The sequence below is a fragment of the Miniopterus schreibersii genome (genome assembly GCF_964146895.1).
Source record: "Miniopterus schreibersii genome assembly, chromosome: 21".
Classification (NCBI taxonomy): domain Eukaryota; kingdom Metazoa; phylum Chordata; class Mammalia; order Chiroptera; family Miniopteridae; genus Miniopterus; species Miniopterus schreibersii.
In genome coordinates this window covers 10484382-10508263 of record NC_138123.1, presented here as the reverse complement: position 1 = coordinate 10508263, position 23882 = coordinate 10484382, and the positions used below count along the sequence as shown (strand labels likewise).

The 23882-nt window shown below is 42.5% G+C and overlaps 2 protein-coding genes across 2 annotated transcripts in view; one reads left to right on the top strand and one right to left on the bottom strand.

Annotated features, from left to right (window-relative positions):
• Positions 1-3895, top strand: part of KMO (kynurenine 3-monooxygenase) — a 34593-nt gene extending 30698 nt beyond the window's left edge. Inside the window, exons 13-15 of the mRNA XM_081123859.1 lie at positions 1193-1294; positions 1382-1441; positions 2721-3895. Coding sequence (XP_080979985.1) covers positions 1193-1294; positions 1382-1441; positions 2721-2894 — 336 coding nt within the window. The 3' untranslated portion in view covers positions 2895-3895. The remainder of the gene's footprint in view (positions 1-1192; positions 1295-1381; positions 1442-2720) is intronic.
• Positions 3896-5314: 1419 nt separating this feature from the next.
• OPN3 (opsin 3) overlaps positions 5315-23882 on the bottom strand; it is a gene marked incomplete at its 3' end in the record, with an annotated part of 33483 nt that continues 14915 nt past the window's right edge. Inside the window, exons 2-4 of the mRNA XM_081123836.1 lie at positions 13345-13664; positions 8505-8756; positions 5315-5578 (exon numbers count right to left, since the gene is read on the bottom strand). Of these exons, the coding sequence (XP_080979962.1) occupies positions 5315-5578; positions 8505-8756; positions 13345-13664 (836 nt within the window). The remainder of the gene's footprint in view (positions 5579-8504; positions 8757-13344; positions 13665-23882) is intronic.

Below are 23882 nucleotides of genomic sequence, written 5' to 3'. Positions count from 1 at the left end.
TAACCAAAGAACATATCTGCATATATGCATAACCCATGACACAGACCATAGTATGGGGAAAGCCTGGGGTGGGGCAGGGTTTTGGTGGAGGGGGAAAATCAGAGACATCTGTCATAAGCTGTCGTCAACAGCAATGACAAAGAACAGGTACAAACACACACACACGTACACACAGCATTCCTTACACATAGGTGGACTGTGACTGTGTCGACAGTGACAATGACCCATGTGCATCACCTACATTCAATGACATTCAGGAGGCAACAAAGATGGTGAAATACAAGACGCCTGGTTCAGCCTCTGATAATTCACAAACTCCAACCTTAGATGCTTACTAGAGTTAGTAATATGCTATTTTAATGAAAATGCAACTTTAATATTTAAAAATAACTTGAACGTGTTAACATGTTTGAAAAATCTAAGAAATGGCCTTGCCACTCTTCACATTATAAGCTGCACCCTTAGAGTAGCCTTGAATGTTCTTTAGGGTATTATGCACCGAAAAAAAAAGAAGTAACACCAAAGAAATTCATGGGTAGGAGATTAATCCTCTGAAGAAAACCAGAATTCCAGTTTGAGCCAGTCATGTGAAAAGCTCACCAGAAATTGTTGTGCTTCTAGTTTTAAAATAATCCAACGAAAAAATTTCCAAGTTAAATTTAAAGAAGAGAGTGTCCCTGTTTTCCATCTTTCCTAAAGACAAGAAGCAGGTGGACTTCAGCTTGAGTAGAGTGCTTTCACATGTGGCCAAGGGGGTTCTTAAAATACTAAAAGGCCCCAGAATGTGTCGTCCCTGTGTCTTTAAAAACGAGACAGCTACAACTCAATGTTTGTCCTGAATATAGCATAGGTTTAATCAGGTCACTACCTGCCATAAAGAACATTCTAAATCAACCAGGAAGGAACAGAAATTAGTCAAATCATTGGGCTCACGGTTAGCCAACAGATCCAGCTCAACAAACTGCAGTCGAGTTTCCTGAGTTTCCTTGTACACCCCTGGGCAAAACAGTTCCCTAACAGGTTTAGTGTAGTTGCTCTGCCTTTTCAAGGTAATGGCCTAAAAGGGACTGGGAAATAAGGGCTTATTGGAACTACTTTGTGCCTGGCTTTGTGGTAAAGGGTATGGATAAGTCAGGGTAGAGAAACAAAGGTATTTTACTCAAGATATTCTCTGAAACTTGCATTATTGCAGATGCGAGCATATGTCAACTCCAGATGGTTCATCTTCCAGAAGAACTTAGAGAGATTTCTTCACGCTCTCATGCCGTCTACCTTTATTCCTCTCTATTCCATGGTAAGGTCTGAACGTCAGGCTCTCCCTATTTGAGCTTCCTGCTCGGCCACTGAAGAATACAGAGCCCTCTTCACACTTTTCCTACAGGTCACGTTTTCTAGAATAAGGTACCACGAGGCGGTGCTGCGCTGGCGTTGGCAAAAAAAGGTTGGCACAGACTCCAGTTCTTCTTTCCTTGATTGGATGCGCTGAGATTCATAGTGTTTTGGTTATGGGTGCTGCAGGCAGGTATGGAAAGCATGTGGCAGGCATGAAATGTTTGTCTTCCACATAAGAAATGCCCTGGGTACACAGGTGGCAGCGAGCCCAAGGGGCAAAGTTACAAAGAGGCAAAGAGAGAGAGGGCAAGAGCCGTGGAAGGAAAGGGACTCCGAGAGAAATGGGTGCTAACTCTGCTTTGTTTTAGCCAAGGGACGTTTTGCTTTTTTTTTTTAAGCAACCAACTTTCATTTCATGTGATACTCTTACGGAGTTAATTTGTAAAACTGGACAAAAATGAACCGCTTATAAAACAGAATCTGATTCTGATGTAATGCTCTGCCACATTCATCTTGGGCATTTGTTCTAGAGAAGCCAGGAAATGGACATTTAGATTCCTTATCTTTCCCTTTGGAAATTTTACAACTTCAGCCACTCAACAGGTGTTTTATTTAGTGTAGAAACTGAGCAAGGGCATGGTGATGGACAAGAAATAGTCCTTCCCCTTCACATAGCTCTGAGATTGGGCGGGGGGGGGGGGTGGAAAATTGCAGTAGAAAGGCTCGAACTGCCCCTGGAGGAGAACAGAGGTGGGCCAAGCCCCCTGGAAGCTGAAGAACCACCCCCCCATGTCCAGAGTGTGGGTGGCCAGTATTTCAGGGGAGCTGGCAGGTAGCAGGAAACCCCCCCATGTCCAGAGTGGGGATGGCCAGCATTTCAGGGGAGCTGGAAGGTGGCAGATACATGTGAAAATGGCTAGACGAAGAGCTGGAATGGTAAGCAGAGCCTTCAAGATAGTTTTTTAATTAGTAAGGAATCATTGACATATAACATTATATCGGTTCCAAGTGTCCAACATAATGATTCAGTATTTGTCTGTATTGCAACACGGTCACCACACTCTTCAGGGACACCTGTGCAGGGCCCGAGCAGGGAATTGATTGTGGCTTCAGCACAGAGCTCTTCTAAGACAGTTCATAGCTCCCTTTCTAAACTGTGGGGTTTTTTAATGGCTGTACAAAAGTTGAGTGCTAAGAGTTCCTTATACAGAGCACATGGATTCAGGCATTTCTGGAAAGAGAGAAAGGAGGGAGAAAGGGAGGAGGGAAGCTCCAAATTCTTGACCTTACCAGCCACTGCAAGACTATTAGTGGTCATGAAGTTAAATTGCTGTTTCAAGATTTTAATCCCTGGATGAGTAACAGGAGAGCTCTTGCTGTGTTTACAGGTGATGAAGAAAGGATCCCTTTTCTTTGGAACACTGATAGCCATTGGCAGTACCTACTTACTTCTGTGCTCCATGTCACCGAGACACCTGGACTACTTGAGGAGACCATGGGACTGGGTCACTAACCTCAAGAATACAGGACATGTTTCCCTGCAAACTCCGTGGAGTTACTAGAACAAGTCTCCAATGTAATTAGCAGGTGACAGAAAGGTGCTAGAGTAGCAAATACACTAGATTTCTCTGTAATCAAATCTAAGGATCAGAACCATGTTTCCCATCATCTTATTTAATTCTCCAGTGGCAGGTGTTCGTCAGCCTAGAATTAATTTCAATGTAGAATTTCCATGTGTTCACTGACACTTTTTTTTTTTTAAAAAGGCCACCACTTCAAGTTGCAATAAGCAGCTTCCCCACAATACTATGCTTATGTCACGTCCTTCTAAATATTAACGTGTAATGCCTCTTTCACTCCTCAAAAAGCAAGGTCTAGAGGCATCGAGGAAGACACCGATCACACTTTCTTTAAGGGACAAAATAGAATTCACAGTAGGATTGACTCAACATCTGGGACCATATAACCATTTGCCTGACATCCTAACGGCCCTTTCACCACCTGGACGCAACGTATCTAAGCACAGGGCTCAGATTCATTTGATGAAACTAGGACTATAAATGAGAAATTTGGGGACTTTCTAGAGAGTTCCCATGAATTGATACTATTTCCCGGTCTCCAAAGGCCAGTGTTACCTTTCGAAGACTAGGAAAGTCTATTAATGCCATGCTAAGTGAGGGACAGGAAGGGGTGTATTTATAAATCAAATATCTACATATACAAGAGCCTAGAAAGGAAATCAGGGAGAGGGCATTCGCATGTTATTCCATTTCAGACTTTTAGGAGCAATGTACCAACTTACATTTTAATATATTTTTATTGATTTTTAGAGAGAGAGGAAGGGAGAGGGAGAGAGAAATATCGATCGGCTGCCTCCAACACGCACCCCAACCAGGGATCGAACCTGCAGCCTGTGTATGTGCCCGACCGAGAACCAAACCAGTGACCTTTCGGGGCACAGGACAATTCTCAACCAAACTGAGCCACACCGGCCAGGGCTACCAACTTATTTTTGAACTCTAGGCTGTGGCAAACCAGAAATAAACTGATTTTTAAAAGCTCACTCAGTGAAAATGTTTTCTTTGCTTGTCACTTCTTCAACAGGCCAACTGAATCGCTTAGAAATCTTTCAAACATGATTAATTATGAAAACGGGACATGAGTAGGACAGTCACCTAAGAAATAAATATCAAGCAATAAAGTAAAACGGTTCACTGTTTCTCTTCTATATTGTCAAAGAAATGCCTGAGTTCTAATAATCCACGTGCGGTCTAAACAGTGACTCACGGAAAAGTGGCCTCTACACTATTAAATTATCCGGTGGGTTGATTGAAGAGCAATAAAGATTAAATAACACATTTTATAAGTACAGTTCTAGACTAACTTTCATTCCCCCTTCCAATGTCGGTTGGTTTGGTTGGTTGCAACTCCTTTTTAAAATCCAGAACTCTCGGCAAAAGTGTGGGAAATTATTGAGAGGAGAGATGACCCTGCCCTGCTCGTGTTTGAAATGACATATGGGGAGGTGTGTCCCCTGCACATACATGACGGCCTACGCTCCAGGATTTCCCTGAAACTCACCATCCTGCTTTCTTGGCTGTGTTGCCTTTTTCTTAAATTGAATTTATTGGGGGGACATTGGTTAATAAAATTATATAGGTTTCAGGGGTACAATTCTACCCTGCATCCTCTGTATGTTGTACTGTGTGTTCGCCTCCCCAAGTCAAGTCTCCTCCCATCACCATTTACCCCCCTCTCCCCTCTCCCACCCCCAACCCCCTTCCCTCTGGCCATCACCCTCCTGCTGTCTGTGTCTGTGACTTTTCCTTTCTTTGCTTAATCTGTTCGCCTTTTTCACCCAGCTCCCCGCTCCCCTCCCCTGTGTGGTTTTCTGGTAGCATCTTCTAGAGCTTGCCGAGCACCACGTTTATCAGAAGCTCCTCTTTATCACGTAGAAAGTCTTTTGTTTCCGATAAAATTCGGGGTTTGGTTTCCCCTTCTTCCTGGAAGGGTCTCTGATAAAACTTGGTTGGTCAAACACTTGACGTGACACCGACTAGAAACCCGCGCCACAGAAAATCCAAGATCTTCTAGTGATTTCGCACCAGGGTGGGAGCCAAAGTTATTTTTACAGCAACGTGGTTTTCGAGAAGAACGTATCATGTGCCTTGTAAAATGCCGTCGTTTAAAGCTATATTTGAAATGAAAGTTTCCAACATGTTAGAAGTTGATGGGGCCAGATGCCAGTCGTGCGCCCACGGGCCTCACTATGTAAAGCGCCTGTTGACTAAAAGAACTGGTCTCGCTCAGTTGCCCCCAGAGGCTAGAGACCATATATACGAACGACTCGAATTTCCTTTTGGGCCACAAAAGTGTAGTTGATGTTCCAAACGGTGGGGACTCCAAAACAGTCCTTGTGATGGGAGTCTCAGAGTGGTGTTCAACTGAAGTCCCCATGTCGCCTCTCCATTCGTGTTTGTTCTTATAAAGGCCGTACTTGGATCACATCAGCCTTGGAGACGTTGGTTTTGTCACTGTCGTCGACTGATAGCGATTCATCACTGGTGATGATAAAGATGATGGAAGAAGAGTTAAAAGTGACTTTTTTCTTTGGCCTGTCACCGTCCTTCTGGGACATCACGATGGGCCTGATCTGCATCTCGCTCCCTGCTGCTGGGAGGTCTGGAGCGGGCCTCTGGCCCCTCTGCAGTCGGAAACAGAGCAGCTGCCAAAGGGACCTTCGAAACTGGGCAGAGAGAAAATGACGTTGAAGAACAAGAAAAGTGTAGCCCCCAAACTGGATTAACAGTCAAGACAATCGGTTACATTTAATGCGGGTTTTTCTCTATTTATTGTCTGAGAGGGGTGGTCATACTCAGACCTACCTAAGCAACCCTGCATTTTTTTTCCTTTTATTTATTATAATTCTCATGCATTAGACCACGTAGGAATGTTTCAATACCTATAATCTCCGCAGATTCAAGTTGTGTGGAACATCTATGAGGGAAACTAGATTTCTTTCTGTCAGGTATTTTGAACAGAAATTGATCCCACAAATCTTCAGTGAGCATTGTGCCTTCTAGGTGACAATCACTGAACCGAACCTGGGGATCCTGTGGGCAGCAAAGACACGCAAGGCCCTTCCTGGCAGAGAAAATGATGTGATGGACTCATTAATGTTCCTTTAATTGGGTGAAGAATTATTTTTCGATCAAGATTATGAATCAGTTGGAGCCAAAATGCTACAACAGAGAGTGCCAGTGTCCACCAGCACCCCCGTGTTTTCTCTCTGTCTTGGGTACACCACTATTTCTCAGCCCCCTTCAGGGGCTCCTCCTTGCTTTCCTCCGTCCATAAGACTCTTGAAGGTCAAGGTGTGAAGCTGGTCACAACTCACACTCCTAAGTGACTGAATGGGACAGACCCCACCTTCTCCACAGTGGCCCGTGGGCTCTGATCTGAATGAGCCATCAGTAACCTTTTTCTTGTTAATCCACTGATATGCTGAGGTTTTTGACAGTCAGTCTATCATGACCAATCAACCACATAAATAAAAAGTTACTTGCTTTAATTTTTATCTCCTTTGTTTAAAGTAATACATGGGCTTTCCCAGGTCAGGAAATATCAATAAAACATATAATAGCTACATTGATATCTATAGTCTTTGAAGCCCATTTATATTTGTTAACATTTAATTTATACTCACCTTAAAATATTTATTCGTTTGAGACTTTATTGATTCACCAATCTACTGTTTGGTATGTCAGGTTAAGGGCTAAAGATACATTATTATAAGTGTTAAATAGAGCATGTATGCCAAAGAGAGTGTTTTCCAATATGAATGGTAAGCTCCTTGAGGACAGGACCAGTTTCACTTATTTATTTAGTTGTTTTTGTTCATTTGTTTATTAAGTTACTCCCAGAAACCAGAAACATCAGGACCACGTGGGAGCTGCTAGAAAGGCAGGATCTTGGGCCCTCGAGCACACTAAATGAGAATATGCATTTTTTACAAGATCTCCAGGTGTGGTGTACGCATATTAAAGTTTTAAAAGGACTGATGCATAGCCCACTGGCCCAGAGAAAGGGCACAAAAATAAGTGTTAGTTAATGTAGTTAAAGTGTACTCTCCTGCCTGTTGAGGTGTAGTCCTTAAAGTAAGGAGGTCTTATATTCCTTCAGAAAATTAAAGTTACAATCCATCTCATTTTTCTCCTAGAAAAATTCACTTGAGCAAATTTTCAGAGTTTTATAAACAGTTTTAGGAGTTCCAGTGGCTCCCCTGTGGCCAATTCAAGGCATTCTTAGGTTCTAACACATTCCCAAGTTAAAAAATCTCTGGCGTCAAGGAAATGGGCAAGTGGAAGACTACATGAAAGGGAGAGAAAGACCACCAGTGAAAGGAGATGGAAGCCATGTGAGAGCAAGCTCATGGAGAGGGTAAACCAACTCTATTCAAGGCCAAGGAAAGGCATAAGAAAAAAGGAAGAGCTTGGCCGGTGTGGCTCAGCGGTTGAGCATGGGCCTAGGATCCAGGAGATCAGGGTTCGATTCCCGGTCAGGGCACAGGCCCGGGTTTCGGGCTCGATCCCCAGCAGGGGGCGTGCAGGAGGCAGCCCATCAATGACTCTCATCATTGATGTTTCTCTCTCTCTCTCCCTCCCCCTTCCTCTCTTTGAAATCAATAAATTAAAAAAAAAAAAAAAGAAGAAGATTTAGCAGTGAAGATTATAAACTTAATATAAAAGTGCCCCTTCCTCCAAACTCTTGAAGCATTAAAAGTCAGAGTAGTTCTTTTGCCTGTTATTAATATGACCTGTTACTTAAAAATTCCAATATCGTAATGAACGGTTATTCGTAACTTTTAAATTCTCTGATCTTGGCACTTTGTGACTTAGAGGCTCAGCTTCGTGTCAGTCTCAGTGAGGGCGCTCTGAGGCATGACCGCCCACCGTCAAGCCAGAACTACAGTGGTGTGTGCATGTCACAGTTTCCTACGACAGAAACAGAAAATAAACTTCCCGGATTAAGTTTCTTGAGCCAAATTCATCTTAGCTCCACGTGGGCCGTGGCATAACAACAGCCCAACCAACTGCTAACGGTGCCTAGAACCCCAACCGAGGAGCTAGGGGGGTGAATTTATGGGATTAAAGCAAACAAAGTTCAAACCCAGCCATCAACACTTCCCAGATCAGGCAACTTATTTAACTTCTCTGAACATATTTAATAATCCATAAATAAAATAAGGAATAACATCAGTGCCCATGTCATAGAGTTTTGTGACGATAGGTGCAACCTGCATAGTACAGGAAGAATGTTAAATGCACATACTCACTCTATTTGCTGTGGTCTGAAACCAAACCCACAATATCTCCTAGGTATGCCTGTATTATTAACTTCTATTGTGGCTGTTATTATCACTAAAAATGTTTCCTAGTGAATTAAATATTAATTTTAATGGAAATTTACCTAACAAGCATGAACCTCCAATGGTAGAATTATCATTTTCGTTGGGAATATCCTACATGTCTTCCTGAAGCCTTTCCTTTCCTGTAAAATTTTTGATTCAGGTTTTTATCACGGAAGCTGCTCTGAATTATTTCTATAAACGTATAACATTTTTCAACCACCCCACCCCAGGGTGAAAACAATCTGTTGATTACAAAGCTCACCTTTCTGATCATGAAGATATAAATAAGCGGGTTATATACAGTGCTCAATTTAGCAAAGAGATAGGAAACCACAGACACTGTGGGAGTGACCAGGTGTCCATAGCCATTCACCACCAAGAAACAGGTCACAATATAAGGCATCCAAAAGATCAGGAAGATGAATATCATAAAAAAGCACATTTTGGCCACTTTCTTTTCATATCTTAAAATCTTGATCACTTGAATTGTCTGAAGATCTTCAACACCACGAAGCTGCAGAAAGAAAGAAAGGAATCTTTTTCTTTGTTGTTTCTCTAACAGAATTCTTGGCCCCACCTTAATGGAAAAATAACTGAGCAGGACTTTGGGGGCTGAGTTCTGACCCAGGACCTGCATTGGGGCCCAGCCCTTAATTTCTCGGGGCCTCAGTCTCCTCATTTTTAAATAATACATTGCACTACATAGTCTCTTAGATCCTTTAATGGCTTTTCATGTTTTCTAATTTACTTAAAGAAGTATAAAGTGAATCGTGAATTCATTAAAAGACAACCTGAAGGACTTGATAAATTGGAACAATTTCTCCACGACCCTGGAAACTGCTTTATCCAGGGCATGATCCTCAGACCCTCAGAGCAGGCAGTTATATGACAAAGTTCCTCAGATAAAATGTGCTTTAGAAGTTCCTCCTGTTATTATACATGTGTTATTAAGGGGAGGGAGAAATATTCCTGTACACCACAATTATGCTCTTAAATTAAATGGTTATTTCTGGCTATATTAAGCTCATTATGTTACAAAAATATAAATTCTTTAAACATTGATTTTAAAAACAGTACCTGGCCTACTGTTGAGGCTTAGTAGGTAATTTTAAACTGGGAAATTTACTGCATTTCAACAAACTCTAAGTGTTCCTTTTACTTCTAGCATTATTATGAAAATTAAGGAAAATTTTCCAAATAAGTTAGAACATGTGCTTATAGTACTTAAAAATATATTTGAACTAATATATCTAAATTACTGAAACTACCTGAAGTTATATTTAAGAAACTAGATTCTTATTAGAATCTTATATTCCTATGGACAAAGAATAAAGATAACATATAATTAAAATGTTGTTTTTCTTGTTTATTTTGGTTTTTTGGGTTTTTTTTAGAGTAGAGGGACTGGATACAGATACCAAAAAAAAAAAATTCTTCTTGGGGCTTTTTCAAATTCCTTTGAGTTTGTGGAATCTAAAAATGTTTTAATCATATAAACAATCATAACCTAAACACATATACTTCTCACCTTTTCTCACATATAATATTCCCAAACATTACATAGACCACGACTCCGAAAAGGAAGTTGACCAAAGGTCTATTGCCCATTAACCAAAACCTTCTCAAAACCCAGATGGCTCCTCTTAGACTAGGATTCGGAGCTGGTTTCATGCTCAAACTGGATCTCCAAGGTTTGCAAATACCCTCAGCTGGGCTAAAGGCACAGAGTCTCTAGCTCTGTGCTCCCTAGAGACTCTGAACCTGCTACCACAGAAAACCCAAGTTCCCAGACAGGTCCTCTTTGCACTTTCACCACTTCCCCTTCTATGCCCTCTGTCTGCTTCTCATTCCAAAAATAGTCACCTATCACATGCACGCACTGTTCCAACTCTATGTAAAAAAATAAGACTGGGTCTCTGCTCTTGAGGAATTAATTCACTATGTGGTGAGGGTGACAATCACACAGACTGCTTCGGTAAGTGACACAGGCCACGGGGGAGGTGAGTAGGAAGGGCAATGGGAATACACCAGATGGGTAATCGATTCAGAGGTTGGGTTAGAGCAAGGAGATCCCAAGCTTAGCCTTCTGAGGTGAGTAGGAGTTGACCAAGTAAGGAGGAGAGACAGAAGAATGTTCCAGAGAAAAGAAGAGCATTAAGGAAAACTGGTAAAAGAACAGATGTCAAGGTCTAGGAACAAGAAATATTGCAGTTGGCTGAAGACTGAGGTGGCAAGAGGGAGGGAATGTCGAGAAATGATGCTGGACAGGCAGACAAGACCTGGTAGTCAAACTCAAGGACTTTGCTTTTAATGATGAAGGTAATGCAACCGCTAAAGGATTTTAAGCTAGGCAGTGACATGAGAATATTTGGATTTGAGAACAATTACTCTGGCGGCAGCGTGAAGAAAACGGACTAGAGGAAAGCAAGAATGAAGGAAGAAAGCTAAGATCCTTTCCAATTGTGTCTGTGGCAGCAGGAGAGGGGGAAAGTGGTCCATAGAAAAATATTTGAGGTTGAATAGATAAAATTTGATAATTGGATGTGGGGTGAAACAAGGATGAAGGACAGTTAAAGATGACTCTCCAATTTCTGGGTAGCTAGGAATAAAGACCATTCACTGAGAAAGGGAATGGAGGAGTAGATTTTGGGGGAAAGGTGACCAATCCATCTTCACAAGTGTGGAATTTCACTAGTCCATGGACCATCCAACTGGAAGTGGTCAATAGGCAATTGACTGGGAATCTGATAGAGGTCAGAAGAACACCCTGGATCAGAAATAGAGATTTCAAAGTCACTAAGCTATTGTTAGGGGGAGAAATCCCGGAGTCTATGAGACTATCCAAGGCTAGTACATAGCATGAGGTGAGAGCTAGGCATAGAATGCTGGGGAGGCCCACACAAAAGAAGCCCTTGAAAGAGACTTGAGGAGATGGGCCAGAGAGTCAGCAATAAAGATAGGAGAGAATGGGATCCTAGAAACAAAGGGAGGGGGAAGTCATAGTTAAGTGGAAGCTGTCACTAATGCCAGAAGGTTCAAATACCTCAGATGCCAGAAAACAAAGAGAAATAGAAATGTGCCCATTGGGTGTAACCTTTGGGAGATCATCAATGATCTTAATGAGAGCTGTGTCCATGAGGATGTGGTAGAGGAAGGAGGTGCCAATGTGTAATGGGTTGAAGAATAAATGCTAGGTGAATCTACTAAACTACAAATTCTTTGAGGCAAGGACTGCATCTTACTCATTGCATCATCAGAGCTTAGAAAATGTCTTGGCTTGTGTTTCCATAACAAAATACCATGGACTGAGTGGCTGAAATACCACAGATCTGGAGGCTGAGGGGTCTAAGATCAAAGTGCAATGTAGATTTCCTGCTGAGGCCTCTATTCTTGGCTTGGAGATGTCCACCTTCTCTCTGTGCTCTCGCATGTGGAGAGAGAGTGAATTTTGATCTCACTTCCTCTTATAAGGGCATTAATCCCATCATAAGGACCTCACTCTCATGACTTCATATAACCCTAATTAACTCCCCAAATCCTCATCTCTGATGCTATCACATTGGGGGTTAAAGCTTCCACATATGAACTTAGGGGGACAAAGTATTCAGTCCATAACAGTAACTGGTACATTTTAGATGTTCAATAAATACTGGTTAAATGAACTCTTATTGAGTGATGATGTAGCACCAAAAGCCACCAATGGTTCTTTGGGTTATCAGTGATGATGAAATAAAATGATAACTAGAGGGAGTTGAGAGTGTATTTTGCTTTTGTATTAAATTAACACAGTTATATGCTAAAGTAAAAGAGCCAGTAGTACGGGAGACATAGAAGATGTAAGCGAAAAAGAAAAGTATTACTTAAGAGACTTCCCTGGGGCAAAGAGTGGAGTGGGGGCAAAAACCAGAATCTAGGGTCAGCTTGGTCCTGAGAGACCTCTCCCCTTACCTTGTAACTGAAAGGAAGGGTCTAAGAGTGATTTATATACAGATTTATATAAAGGAAAGCAGGGAGTTGAGGAATTTCTTGATAATGGCTCTATTTTGCCTAATAAATAAGAAGCATGATTTTTTTTTATAAGAATTAGGTCATGGAGAGAGTAGTAAGAAAATAAATTAAAACAAGAATTGAGAATTTGTAGTGGCAATTGTGTAAGGAGAGTGGACCATCTTGCCATCCAAAGATTGCTAGATACTGTTGAGAGGACGTCTGTGTGCGGACACTGGGAATCTGGTATGGTTTTTCTCCAGCTCTTGTTTGTAGATTGACTACAGGCATGGAGAAAACAGAGTTGCATTGATCCAAGGATTTTTTATTTTATTTATTTTTTTTACAAAATAGATATGTGGGAAGAAAGTTGGAAGATGGAGGTTGAGGGAAGTGGGTCACGATTTAGAGTAATACATGTGGCCAAGTTTGATTTAAAAAATAGAAGTGAAAGCCAGAGGAGTTGGAAGAGTGAAGAAGGGACAGGGGAGTGTTTTTTGTTGTTATTTTTTTTGTTTTTACAGGGGACTTTTGATGAAAGAAGAAACAGTAGGGAGAAGGCCTGAGTAAAAAACACACACACACGTGGTTGAAGTTAGACACCGGAGCATGGAGTCTGCCCCACACCCTGTTACTTCAGACTTCACTCCTGCACCCAACAGGAAATCTGCTGGTTGTCAGTTCTCATTCTTTGACTTTCAAGTGATCCGCTGACAAAACACCTGCACTCTTCTTTAACGGTTTACATGACCTTTGGATGAATAAAATTATGGGGAGTGTGGAATTCCCTTCGTTAGAGTTCTTAAATTCTAAGTGTGCTGGAAAACAAAGGCTTTTTTGTTTTTGTTTTTCACTTGTTGATTTTTTTTCTGTCCAGAACCCCTTGGCTTCCTCCTGGTTTAGATGGATGGCATAGAGAAAATACATGGCAACCCTCACTGATCTTTTGGGAGAGTGACTCGTAGTGCAAAATTCTATCAAATAGGAAGAGCCGTGCAGCTGTGGGCAGCTAGTGACCATTCAGGAAGAGTTTCTTTCTTGTTGTTGATCCCACACAGAATTTTGTACCCTGGACACAGTTTGGGGTGGGGGAGCATTTGTAGCCTTCAACTCACCATTCGAATGGAATACAGAATATGGCTGTAGCAATGGGCGATGACGCCCACAGGCACCACCAGTCGGCCAAGAAATAAAAAAGGGACAAAGGAGGCATCGTTGGCGTCCTTGGATTTCCAGTCCACAGCGCAGCCCAGTCCGTGGACATCCAGGATGTACCTGTTCCAGCCCAGGAGAGGGGCTCCTGACCACGCCAGCGAGTACAGCCAGATGTAGGTAATGGCCCTCCAGGCCCAGGAAAAATTGATCACTCTGGCATGGACCACACGAATATAACGTTCATAGGCCAGCACAGTTAGGGTGGTCATGGAAACAATCCCTGCAGGAAGAGAAAGTGCGATACTATAGCAATGCACGGGGGACACAGACATGACAGGGGGCTGCATTCTCCACTGGGACACCCTCAGTGTCCCGAACCAGCGAGGTGCTCCAAATGCTGAAACGGCTAAGACGAACGCTGCCTCGCTGCCCCCAGGAAATTGGACTGGAAATATATTTATCCATAAAAGAAAATGTGGGATAGAAAATACCATGTGGATGGCAGCAGGGCAAAAATGAAAGCCCTAAAACTAGCCCGCCCTGGCGATGCAGCTATTGCGTTAAATTTCCTGCACAGAGAAACTCCGGAGCAAGTCATGGGGCGTCACTAATGGGAGTGTCTCTTATGGTGTTTCCTTCTGGCAGCTGTGTCTCACTCAGCTATTTAGAAGTAAAGTCAAAGTGGCTTCCGCGGTGTAAACTGACCACAGTGATGGTCACACCACGCAGGAGGCCTCACCCTACTGCTGGCAGATGGCAACCTACCAACTGCTCACATGCGAGCATCGCCAAGCTCCCACGGTCTTCATTTGTACCTCTACTTGCAACAGATACACTTTCACAGTGTTATTTGTTTATTTCTCTGCCTCTCCCCAAAGTGATTTATTCACTCAGCAAGCTCCTATTGAGCACCGCGTGTGCGGGGCACGGTGCTGACCCAGGAGGTTCGATGATGACGGAGGCGCACAACTCGAGCTGTCGGGAGGCAATGCAGATGTGTGAGCAGTTGGAATACTGCACGAGGTGTAAGTGTTACAATTCTGATCCACTGTATTGTGGGATTCACAGGAAAGGGGGCCTTTGTGAACGAGGCAGTAGAAGCACATCCCAGGAAGAATGAAGAATTGTGCCCAGAGCACCGAGCCCATCAAAGGGGCTAAAAATGATGAGGGGATTCATCTTCCAGGGCTTGGAGAAGATGCAGAGAAAAAATTAGAAAGAGCAGATGAAGCCATATTGAGGAAGACTTTTTAATTTCTGGCTAAGGTATTTGTTGTTGTTTAAAAAAAACAAAAACACCTTTTTCTGTATAAAAGAGTAAATTATAAGTAGGTTACTACATCATGTTTTTTAAGCTTGAAAGTGACTGGAAGAAAATTTGGTTTTGAAATATGATAGCGGAGGTATTTCAGAAAGTAGTGATATAATAGCAAACGATGAACTTAAATTCACATTATAATCAATTCTGGGGAAGATATCAAGTTAGATGTGCTGGCTTCAGAAATAAGAATCTATTTTCAGCTTATTAAATTTCTACTAAGGACTCATCTTTCTTTAACTGAATATATTCCTAGAGGAACATCTACAAACCTAAAGATAGTGACGTAAGTTGACTCTGACAAAATACTGTTGGCTTTTTTAGTTTACAAACTTTCTTAATAAAAATAATGATATTTAATTATACAGTTGCCTTTAAATGTTAAAACATAGTTTGGCCTTTAACTTTTAGTTACTTTACCTTGAATATAATTTAGCCCTTCAAACCTAAGAAAGCTTGCCGCAAACAAGTAGGTCAGCAAATCTCAGTGCACCTCAGATAAATAAATGAGTTCTTACGGTTAAAGCTGGTATAATTTTAACTTTCATTCATTCAGTTATTCATTAAATATTTATTGCTTATCTCCATGTCAATCATTGTGCTAGAAAACAGATATAAAGAAGTGAGTGAAGTAAGTGCCTCATGGAACTTACATACGGTTGTACAAGAGATAACAATAAAAAAATGAAGCATCATGGCAAAGTGTGACAACCCCTTTGTACCTTCCCATAAATCTACAGCTAGTGCAACATCTATAACCCAGCAGAGTTTCCTCTGTTCAGTGCACTAGGATGCCTGAGAGATCCTCACATCAGGACATCTGAAGAGGGGCATATTAGGACGGCTGGGGAAGCAGGACAAGGGGAAGGACAGGGATGGTGCCCACAGGCGTGCTTACCTGACTGAGCCCAGGGCTCCAGATAATGCAGTAGAGGTGAAGGGGACAGGATGAGCCCCCCCCCCACCATCTGGTGGAGGGTAAGAGGAGCAGCAGCAGCATCCTCACCAGAGAATCCAGCCCCCTCCCCCAATCGCAGCAAGAGACTAGCAGCTACAGAGACACATCTGTTGCCTCCCGCAGCACCAACAGCCACAGGGAACTAGGTAGCATTGCAAAAGTTGGGCTGGCTCTCCCCCACCCACCACATTCCCCCACCACATTGGTGGTCCCTCTAGAACCAGGCGGTTCAGACACAGTAGGGGCACCCACCACCTGGGTCACCCAGGCAGTGACGCCTGTGACCACAATGACATTCCCCGCAGTGACACTGGAGGCACAGAGAACAGAATGACAGTTGACAGAGGTGAGGAAGGTTGGGGGGCTGGGCGAAAAAGGTGAAGAAATTAAGTACAAATTGGCAGTTACAGAACAGTCACAGAGATGTAAATTATAGCATAGGGAATATAGTCAATAATATCGTGATAACTATGTATGGGGCCAGGTGGGTACTTGAAACACTGGAGGGCTGGGGGACCACTCTGTAAAGTACATGGTTTTCTAAACACTATGCTGTATATCTGAAACTAATACAGAATAGTATTGAATGTAAACTGTAATCAAAAATGTTTTTAAACATTTAAAAGAAAACAAAAACTTGCACTATATCACCAGCTACTGGGAAGCAAAAGGAAAATATCTAATTGAACTGTTGAATTATTAAAATCAAAATGGTACCTAGGTAAGAAAAGTGTCCACTACTTCAAATGCAACGGTGGAAGAGCAACCCATCAAACACTGCGAACAACCAAGGTAACATGGTAACATGGAAAGAAAATGACAGTTCTCTAGAAACCAAACTCAATCACGGAAGACACATCTAAATAACGGAGAATTCAAAATACTAGTCAGGAAGAAATTCGAAGAGATACAAGAAAACTCAGAAAGGCACTTCAGTGAGCTCAGATATAAAATTCATGAACAGAAGGAGTACTTTCCCAAAGAGATTTAAACTATAAAAAAGAACCAATCAGAAATTCTGGAGCTGGAGAAATCAATAAATGACATGAAGAATTCACTAGAAAGCACTGGAAATAGAGAAGACAGTATGGAAGAGAAAATTAATGAGCTAGATAGAAATTGAGAAAAGATTCAGGTAGAAGAGCGGCAAGAACCAAGATTTTTTTTTTTTTTTTTAATGAAAAAATTCTATGAGGAATGGCTCCATTAAAAAGAACAGGATAATGGGCATCCCAGAAGAAAATGGATGAAGAGAACAGCAGGCCTATTTAAAGAAATAATTGATAAGAATTCCCCATACCTAAGAAAGGAACTGGACACTCAAGTAAAAGAACTATGAAAACACCTAATTATCTCAGTGCAAAACCTTCTCCAAAACACCTCATATTAAAACTGTCAAAAGTTAATGATACCAAAAAAAATAATAATAATAAGTTGATAAAGAATTCTCAAGGCAGCCAGGAAAAAAGAGAGTAGTAACCTAAAATTATTAAAATTTCTATTAGTATAAAACTGATCAAAATATTTTGTTAAATATTAAGAATCAAAATTTACTCAGAAATATATCTCTTAAAATAATCAATGTAGATTTCCCTCACTGCAAAGGATTTGTCTATCTCTGGGTTACTATTACGTATACCACAATAATATAGGATAAATTCTACTCCTATTTTTCCTGTTTATAAAGTTAAAGAGAGATTTCTTGATCACGTGTAAATCCAAAGATAATGGAAAGAGTTTTTGTTTTGTTCAATCTTACTGACTACAAGAACATTTCTTCTATAATCAATTACTTAACCTCTCCTGGATTTACATGCCAAAATTAGAGTGTGTGTTGTCAAAAACCATTTTCAGTCATCTACCAACTAGCAACTCAATTTCACTAAAAGCAAATAATTGGGAACCACCTGAGTGGTCATTTGCTCCTCAAGATCTTCATCAATATTTTAAATTATTCCTCTGTTTGCTGCCCTGGGATTTCTCCCCAGCCACCCCACCCACACTGGGAATACTGCACAGTAAGATTGAATTTGGAAAGGGTGAAGAGTTGACCCTTCTTGGTGAGGTGGGAGACGGGCGATTGAGAAAGGGAGTGTCTGGGTAGCAGGGAGCTGATATCTAGGAAGGAAGACAAAGGGAAGTGGAGAATTTCAGAAACTGGCTCTCATAAACCTATGCCTGCATAGCCATTAGGACCAGTTTACGTGCCCCCAGAGGTACCCATATTCCAATAGAGACGGCAGTGTATAAAATGTAATCTTATTGGCACATGACCAAGATTGCTTAACCTCCTGCATTGCTTACATTAGGGTACACACCATGCCCCAAACTGCCAGCCGTATAGGAAGTTGGCCGCACTGATGCTGCTGTTAAAATGCTGGATAAAGATCTTACAGTTGAAGGAGAAGACTGGCAGGTAAACAAGCAATTATAGGAAAGTGGTAAGTGCTAAAACAAAACTGTGTCTGGGGAACTGGAGAAGCAATAGGGAAGTACTTACATCTGCCTGGGGAAATGCTGGGGAGGTTTTCAGAGACGGCAAGATTTGAATTATGAATGGGAGGGAGTTTATCAAGTTGACAAAGGTCAAGATATTTCAAGGCCAAGGGTGTAGTGCATACAAAACATGGAAGTGCAAAGAGGTATTCAAGTGTTAACTCCATGTATCAGTTTGAGTGAAGTGGAGTTCTTTGCGATATAACTTGATGATTATGCATTCGTTTACAACATTTATCAAAACACATATCTGTTGAGTATCAACCTATGATCCAGGAGATCGCGGTTCGATTCCTGGTCAGGGCACAAGCCCAGGTTGAGCACTCGATCCCCAGCAGGGGGTGTGCAGGAGGCAGCCGATCAATGACTCTCATTGATGTTTCTATCTCTCTCTTCTTCTCCCTTCCTCTCTCTGAAATCAATAAAAATAAATTTTAAAAATCACATACCATGTACATACAACATACCAGGTACTATCCTAGGCAGTAGAAAAACAAAGATGAATTATAAACAGAGAAATAAGTAATTATGACACAATGAGATAAATTCTATAATAGAGGTATATTTTTTTGAGGCTCAAGTCCTGGATTCAATTCCAATTTCGATACTTAATTACCACAACCTTGGGAAAATTAATTAACATCTCTGACCCTCAGTTTCCTCACCAGTAAAATAGGAATCATTGTACCAAATGCTGTCTGTGTGTGTATATTAAATGAGAATATAAATATATTTAGTCAAAACAGTAATATATAAGGTATTATTATTGAACAGTTGAGTAGTGGAAGAAAGTTGGCAAAAAGCACAGGAATGGGTAGAGTCTGGAGCTTAAATGTATGACTCTGGTAATTATATGTACAAATGTTCCAGAAAAAAGTCATTTTCCCCCCATTGGCCAGTAGATGTCCACATGGAATAGTCAATGGTCTAGACTCTAGAAGAGTTACCTAAACTTTCTAGGTAAGAAAGTTTACACCAAACAGAACAGCTGCTTAGAACAGGTATTGCTTGGACCATACCCCAGGTCGGTTAATTCCTATGTGTTAGATTATAAGTTAATATGACAGTGTCCATGCCTTCAAGGAGCTCACATTCCAGAGAAGGGGGTCTAAGGAGAAACTCCAAGACTGACAATAGGAGGGGAAGAGTTACCACCAGGGTGAGTCTTGAATATTAAGCACATGTTAATCAGGCAAGTCAGGAGGGGTCAGAGTGGGGAGGGGAAAAGACAGTCCATTCTATTCCAGAAAGAGGAAACAGCTTGTGTGAACACGGAGAGCCTGACAGAGCTTGTACCATTTGGATTCCTACCAATAATTCAACATAGTAGAAGCATGGCACTTCCTAATTTTCAAAATGCTGTCTCACGTATTTTTTTCATTAGATCTTTGCAGACATGTGAGGAAGGAAGGACTCATTATGCCCATTTAATGAATGAGAGTGTGGAAAAAGGGCTGAGATTCGTGACTAGTCTAAGGTCACAAGATCAGTAAGGCTCTGCTTGGAAGAGAGCCCAGACCTCTGGAGTCCCATTTGGATTGTCTCTGGAAAGATCTGATAGAGCAAGCTTGTCGTGCTCAGTGGGGAAGCTTGAGACCTTTTTAATTCTATGAAAAAGTTCAACACATGAATAAGGTATGGGATAGCCACGTGACTCCACACCTACACCGACAATTCTAGTTTCCAAGTGGTCCTTTCCGGATTACTAACCTGGCACCTAGTGAAGAAAATCTGAGATAGCCCAGAAGAGCACATTAAAATGAGGGAATCTCAGAGGCACCGAATTAAATGTTAATTCAGTCATTTATGATTTACAAAGCTCTCAAAGAGGCTGGGAGTTTAGGCTTTATAGCAGGTGGCAGCACATTGGTTCTGTTTTAAGCCCCTTTCTACCACCATGCAGGTGACTTGGGTAGAGAGTTTGAAACACACTCATTTTTTAAATTTCTCTTTAGAACAAATACAGCACACTCAGCTGTAATTGTGTGTGCTGTGTGTGTATAAGAAGCTTGTCAGGGTGCGTAAAGGAAAAATAATTGCTCTATTCTGGGCAGTGCCATACAGGGACAAAGTGATTTAAGTTTAAAATACACATCCGCAAGGTGGTAATATGTAAAGCCCGTCTTGGTGACTAGTGTGGGACAGTTTGGACAGGCAGGCCAGTGTCATTTCTTTCGGTCTTAGTCATCCGGAGCTGAGGACGTCAAATGAGGAAGAGCCAGAGAAATTGGAGGCGAGGAAGGGAGGCTTCACAAAGGTGAAGCATTTTGCCTAAGGCCACAGAGCAAAGCCAGGAGCTGAGAGCAGGGCTGGTAGCCAGGCCCATTCATAGTCCAGTTTCAAACTTCTCTCCCACATTGTCCGACTGGGTTCTGTGAGCGAAAAGGGGCCACATACTAAACCTGACAAGCTCGGGGAGGCCTGCGTGGCCGCCTTGCAAACTCAGACCTAAAGAAACCACAAAGGGTGGTCTGAAATGCAAACTTTTTTCAACTTAAGCGGTTTGTGGCAGGTAGTCACGCCCTGAGGCGGTATTTTTCCTTCACAAAGGTTAATTTGCACGTTAACTAAGCCTATAGATTGTCTTTTGCATCTGAGATTCAATGCCTGATTAACGCAGGCCTTTGCAAAACAAAGTAATTTCCCCCTTTTCTGGGCCCTCAGTGCTCCAGGGCAGAGACCAGGAATCCTCTCATTGTTATTGATACCTAGTTAACTGTTGACTGTTAACTGTCCTGCACCCGCCTCTGTAAAAGAAGTGTGTGTCTATCACTTTTTATCCAGTCCCAGAGGTTTCCCCCTTTGCTTCGTGGCACCTCCCTAATCTACCACCAACGGATTTCCTGTAACCCACTTAGGGCTCCCCCTTTGATTGTAATCTATAAAGCAAGGTGCAAAACTGCCATGCTCAGGAGCATTATTTCAGTCCATTGAGATTTTGGCTTCCCCGCCAAATGCTGACAGTTTGGCTCAAATAAGCTCACAAGAAATTCTTCACAGGTTTGAATGGTTTCTTATGTTAGCGTCACCTATGAATTTAAATGTCCCTTTCCATGCCCAATTTAGATCTGAGCAGCAGCTCTTTCTCCCTGGGTAGGAACAGCTGAGAAACAGCTACAAATGAGCATCCTGGGGGGGGAGTGTTTAAATCCTGGGGAGAGCTTAAACTGCCCACTGCCAGCTCTGCCCTGGAGGATTCCGCTCTCCTGGACCTGGGATGCACCCTGAGAGCCCGTGCGGTCAGGAGACAGCCCTGCTGATCCTCACCGATTTAGGGAATGGTCGCTCTAGATTAAGTCACATGTCCCTTCAGAGCACCTCCCTGTGGCTCTCTGCTCACTTGCCAGCTTTTCCTCCACAGCCTCAGTCACCAATGGAAAAGCACGGGGAACCACGACGGATGTCCCTGGTTCCTTCCCTTTCAAGTCTGCTCCGGGAGGTGCACTGGGGCTCCCTTTTGTGTCACCTGCACCCACGCCAGCCAGCGTGGAGGGTGGCCCGCAGGTGGCCCATCTCTGCTTCAGCCGCAGTCTCCCCATCATGACCTCATCCCTCACAGCAGGGCAGCGACATCGGGCGTCTGTCCAGCGGGGAGCACAGGGCTGGGAATGCTTACAGACCGCAGCGTTGTGTGGGGTGACTCTTCGATGCGATTTTCACACACATCGTAGTGTTTCAGTGGTTTTCATCTTCACGCTTTATTATTTTGCCTTTTGTTCATTTATTATTATTAGACATCTTTCATCCAAGGGACCCTACATATTTAATTAATAGCGTGTAGAGATATGCTTCAGCAGAGAGACCAGTTTATATATGTATTTTCAGATACAACAGGATCACACCAGGCAGGGAAATAGAACACACCCTGAAACTCATGCTATCACTCCTCTTACGTTTGTAATCTTTTGTTCTCGACAGATCTTTCTATATCAAATTCTTTGTTATATTTTCCATATTGCAAATCCCTTGTTATTTGAAAACTTTCAGGGAAACTTCCCAGCAGTGTCATTCTGGGCTCTCTTGTATCTTTCAATCCAAGCTCAGGAGGCTGCATATTAGGAGTCTGTAAACTGCCCCCCATAAGAGAAACTGAACTGGACCATCCCTTTGAGCTAACAAGTCACAAAACAGTATCCACGGGACACAAAAGGCTGTCACACGAGGCTCAGGTTCCATAGCCTCCGTGTTTCATGTGACCTTGAACAAGGTAATCTGGTGATTTCACTTCTTTAACTATAAAATGGGGCAACAGCGGTGCCTAACTACTCAGAGTTGTGGTGAAGATTAACAGTTACTGAATATGCACAAATCACTTAACAACAATACAGTGCCTGGCACAGGGTGCGCACTGAATAGTCCAGGAGCCCTGTATTTACACACATCCTTGGTTACCTCCTTAGGATAAACTCTTGGCAATATAATTGTTAGGTGAGAAGCTGTGTAGATTTTTAATGCTTTCAATACCACTTGTCAAAATACCTACTTGAAGATGAATTAAATCCCCACTACCATATCGCCGGATAGTTGTTTCCCCCCCTCTAATTATGTCACAAAGCATGACAACCAACCACTGCCCAGCAACCACTTACAATTGCCCTGTTTACTCGCTGGCCCAGAATGCAGGCGTGGGGCCTGGTAATCAGTATTTTAAAGGCATTCCCATTTGATTCAACTGATGAATCAATTGTTAAAACCTTAGTTTACCCAACCTTGTTGCAGTATCAACATTTCATACCAGGTTCTTTTTGAAATTCCCCTTCACTTCTAAGCCCTCTCTCCTACCCCTCACCTATTTCTTTTCTTTTTTTTTTAATATGTTTTTCCTGATTTTAGAGACAGGTAGGGTAAGGGAGAGAGAAACGCTGATGAGAGAGAACCATGGATCCGCCACCTCCCGCACTCCCCCTGCGGGGGATCGAGCCCACAACCCGGGCATGTGCCCTGACCTGGAATGGAACTGGCGACCTCTCAGGTGGATGGGGGCACTCAACCAACTGAGCCACACCTGCCAGGGCCCCATCTCCTCTGTCTATGCCAGCTTTTGGTTTTTTTACTTCAAAAGAAAACAGATCATCTTATGTCTCTGGAAGTCCAAAGTGGCAGTGGCTTCGGGCATGGTGTCCAATAGAAATATAATGCGAGCCTGGAAGCTACGGACTAATGTAATGTTAGGACTCCCCCTCCCCCCCATCATTGATTGGCTCGGTTGCTCCTATTTGGCCTAAGTCTCAGGCAGACTCTGGTAATCAAACCTACTAGCAGCCTCTGACTCACATCCTTGAGGCTTAAGAAGCCCAGGAGGGAAAAAGAAGTGTTTACCTAGAAAAGAAATTTCCCTAGTCCATGACCAATCCAGGGGCAGGAGTTATGTCAATAGGTCCGTTTGTACCTGCCAGCTCCTGCTCAGTTGTCTTCCAATTTCCTTCCTAACAGCTCTCACACCCAATCAGTGACCCACACTGATCGAATCTTCTCAGTTCTCAAATCTGTCCTTCTGTCCTAAGGACTATTGCCCCAGTTCAGACCCTCATCATCTCACCCCAACTATTTCAATAGCTTTCTGTCTGGCCTGCTTCCTACATTCCTGCCCCCCTGGAATCATCCTCCCTGATACCAGGGTTATAGATCCCACTGCAACCCACCTCCTTGTTTAGTAACGTGAAGTACTGCTCTGCTAAGACATTCAGAACCCCTTAGCCCTCAGAGACCTTCCAGAACCATCTCCT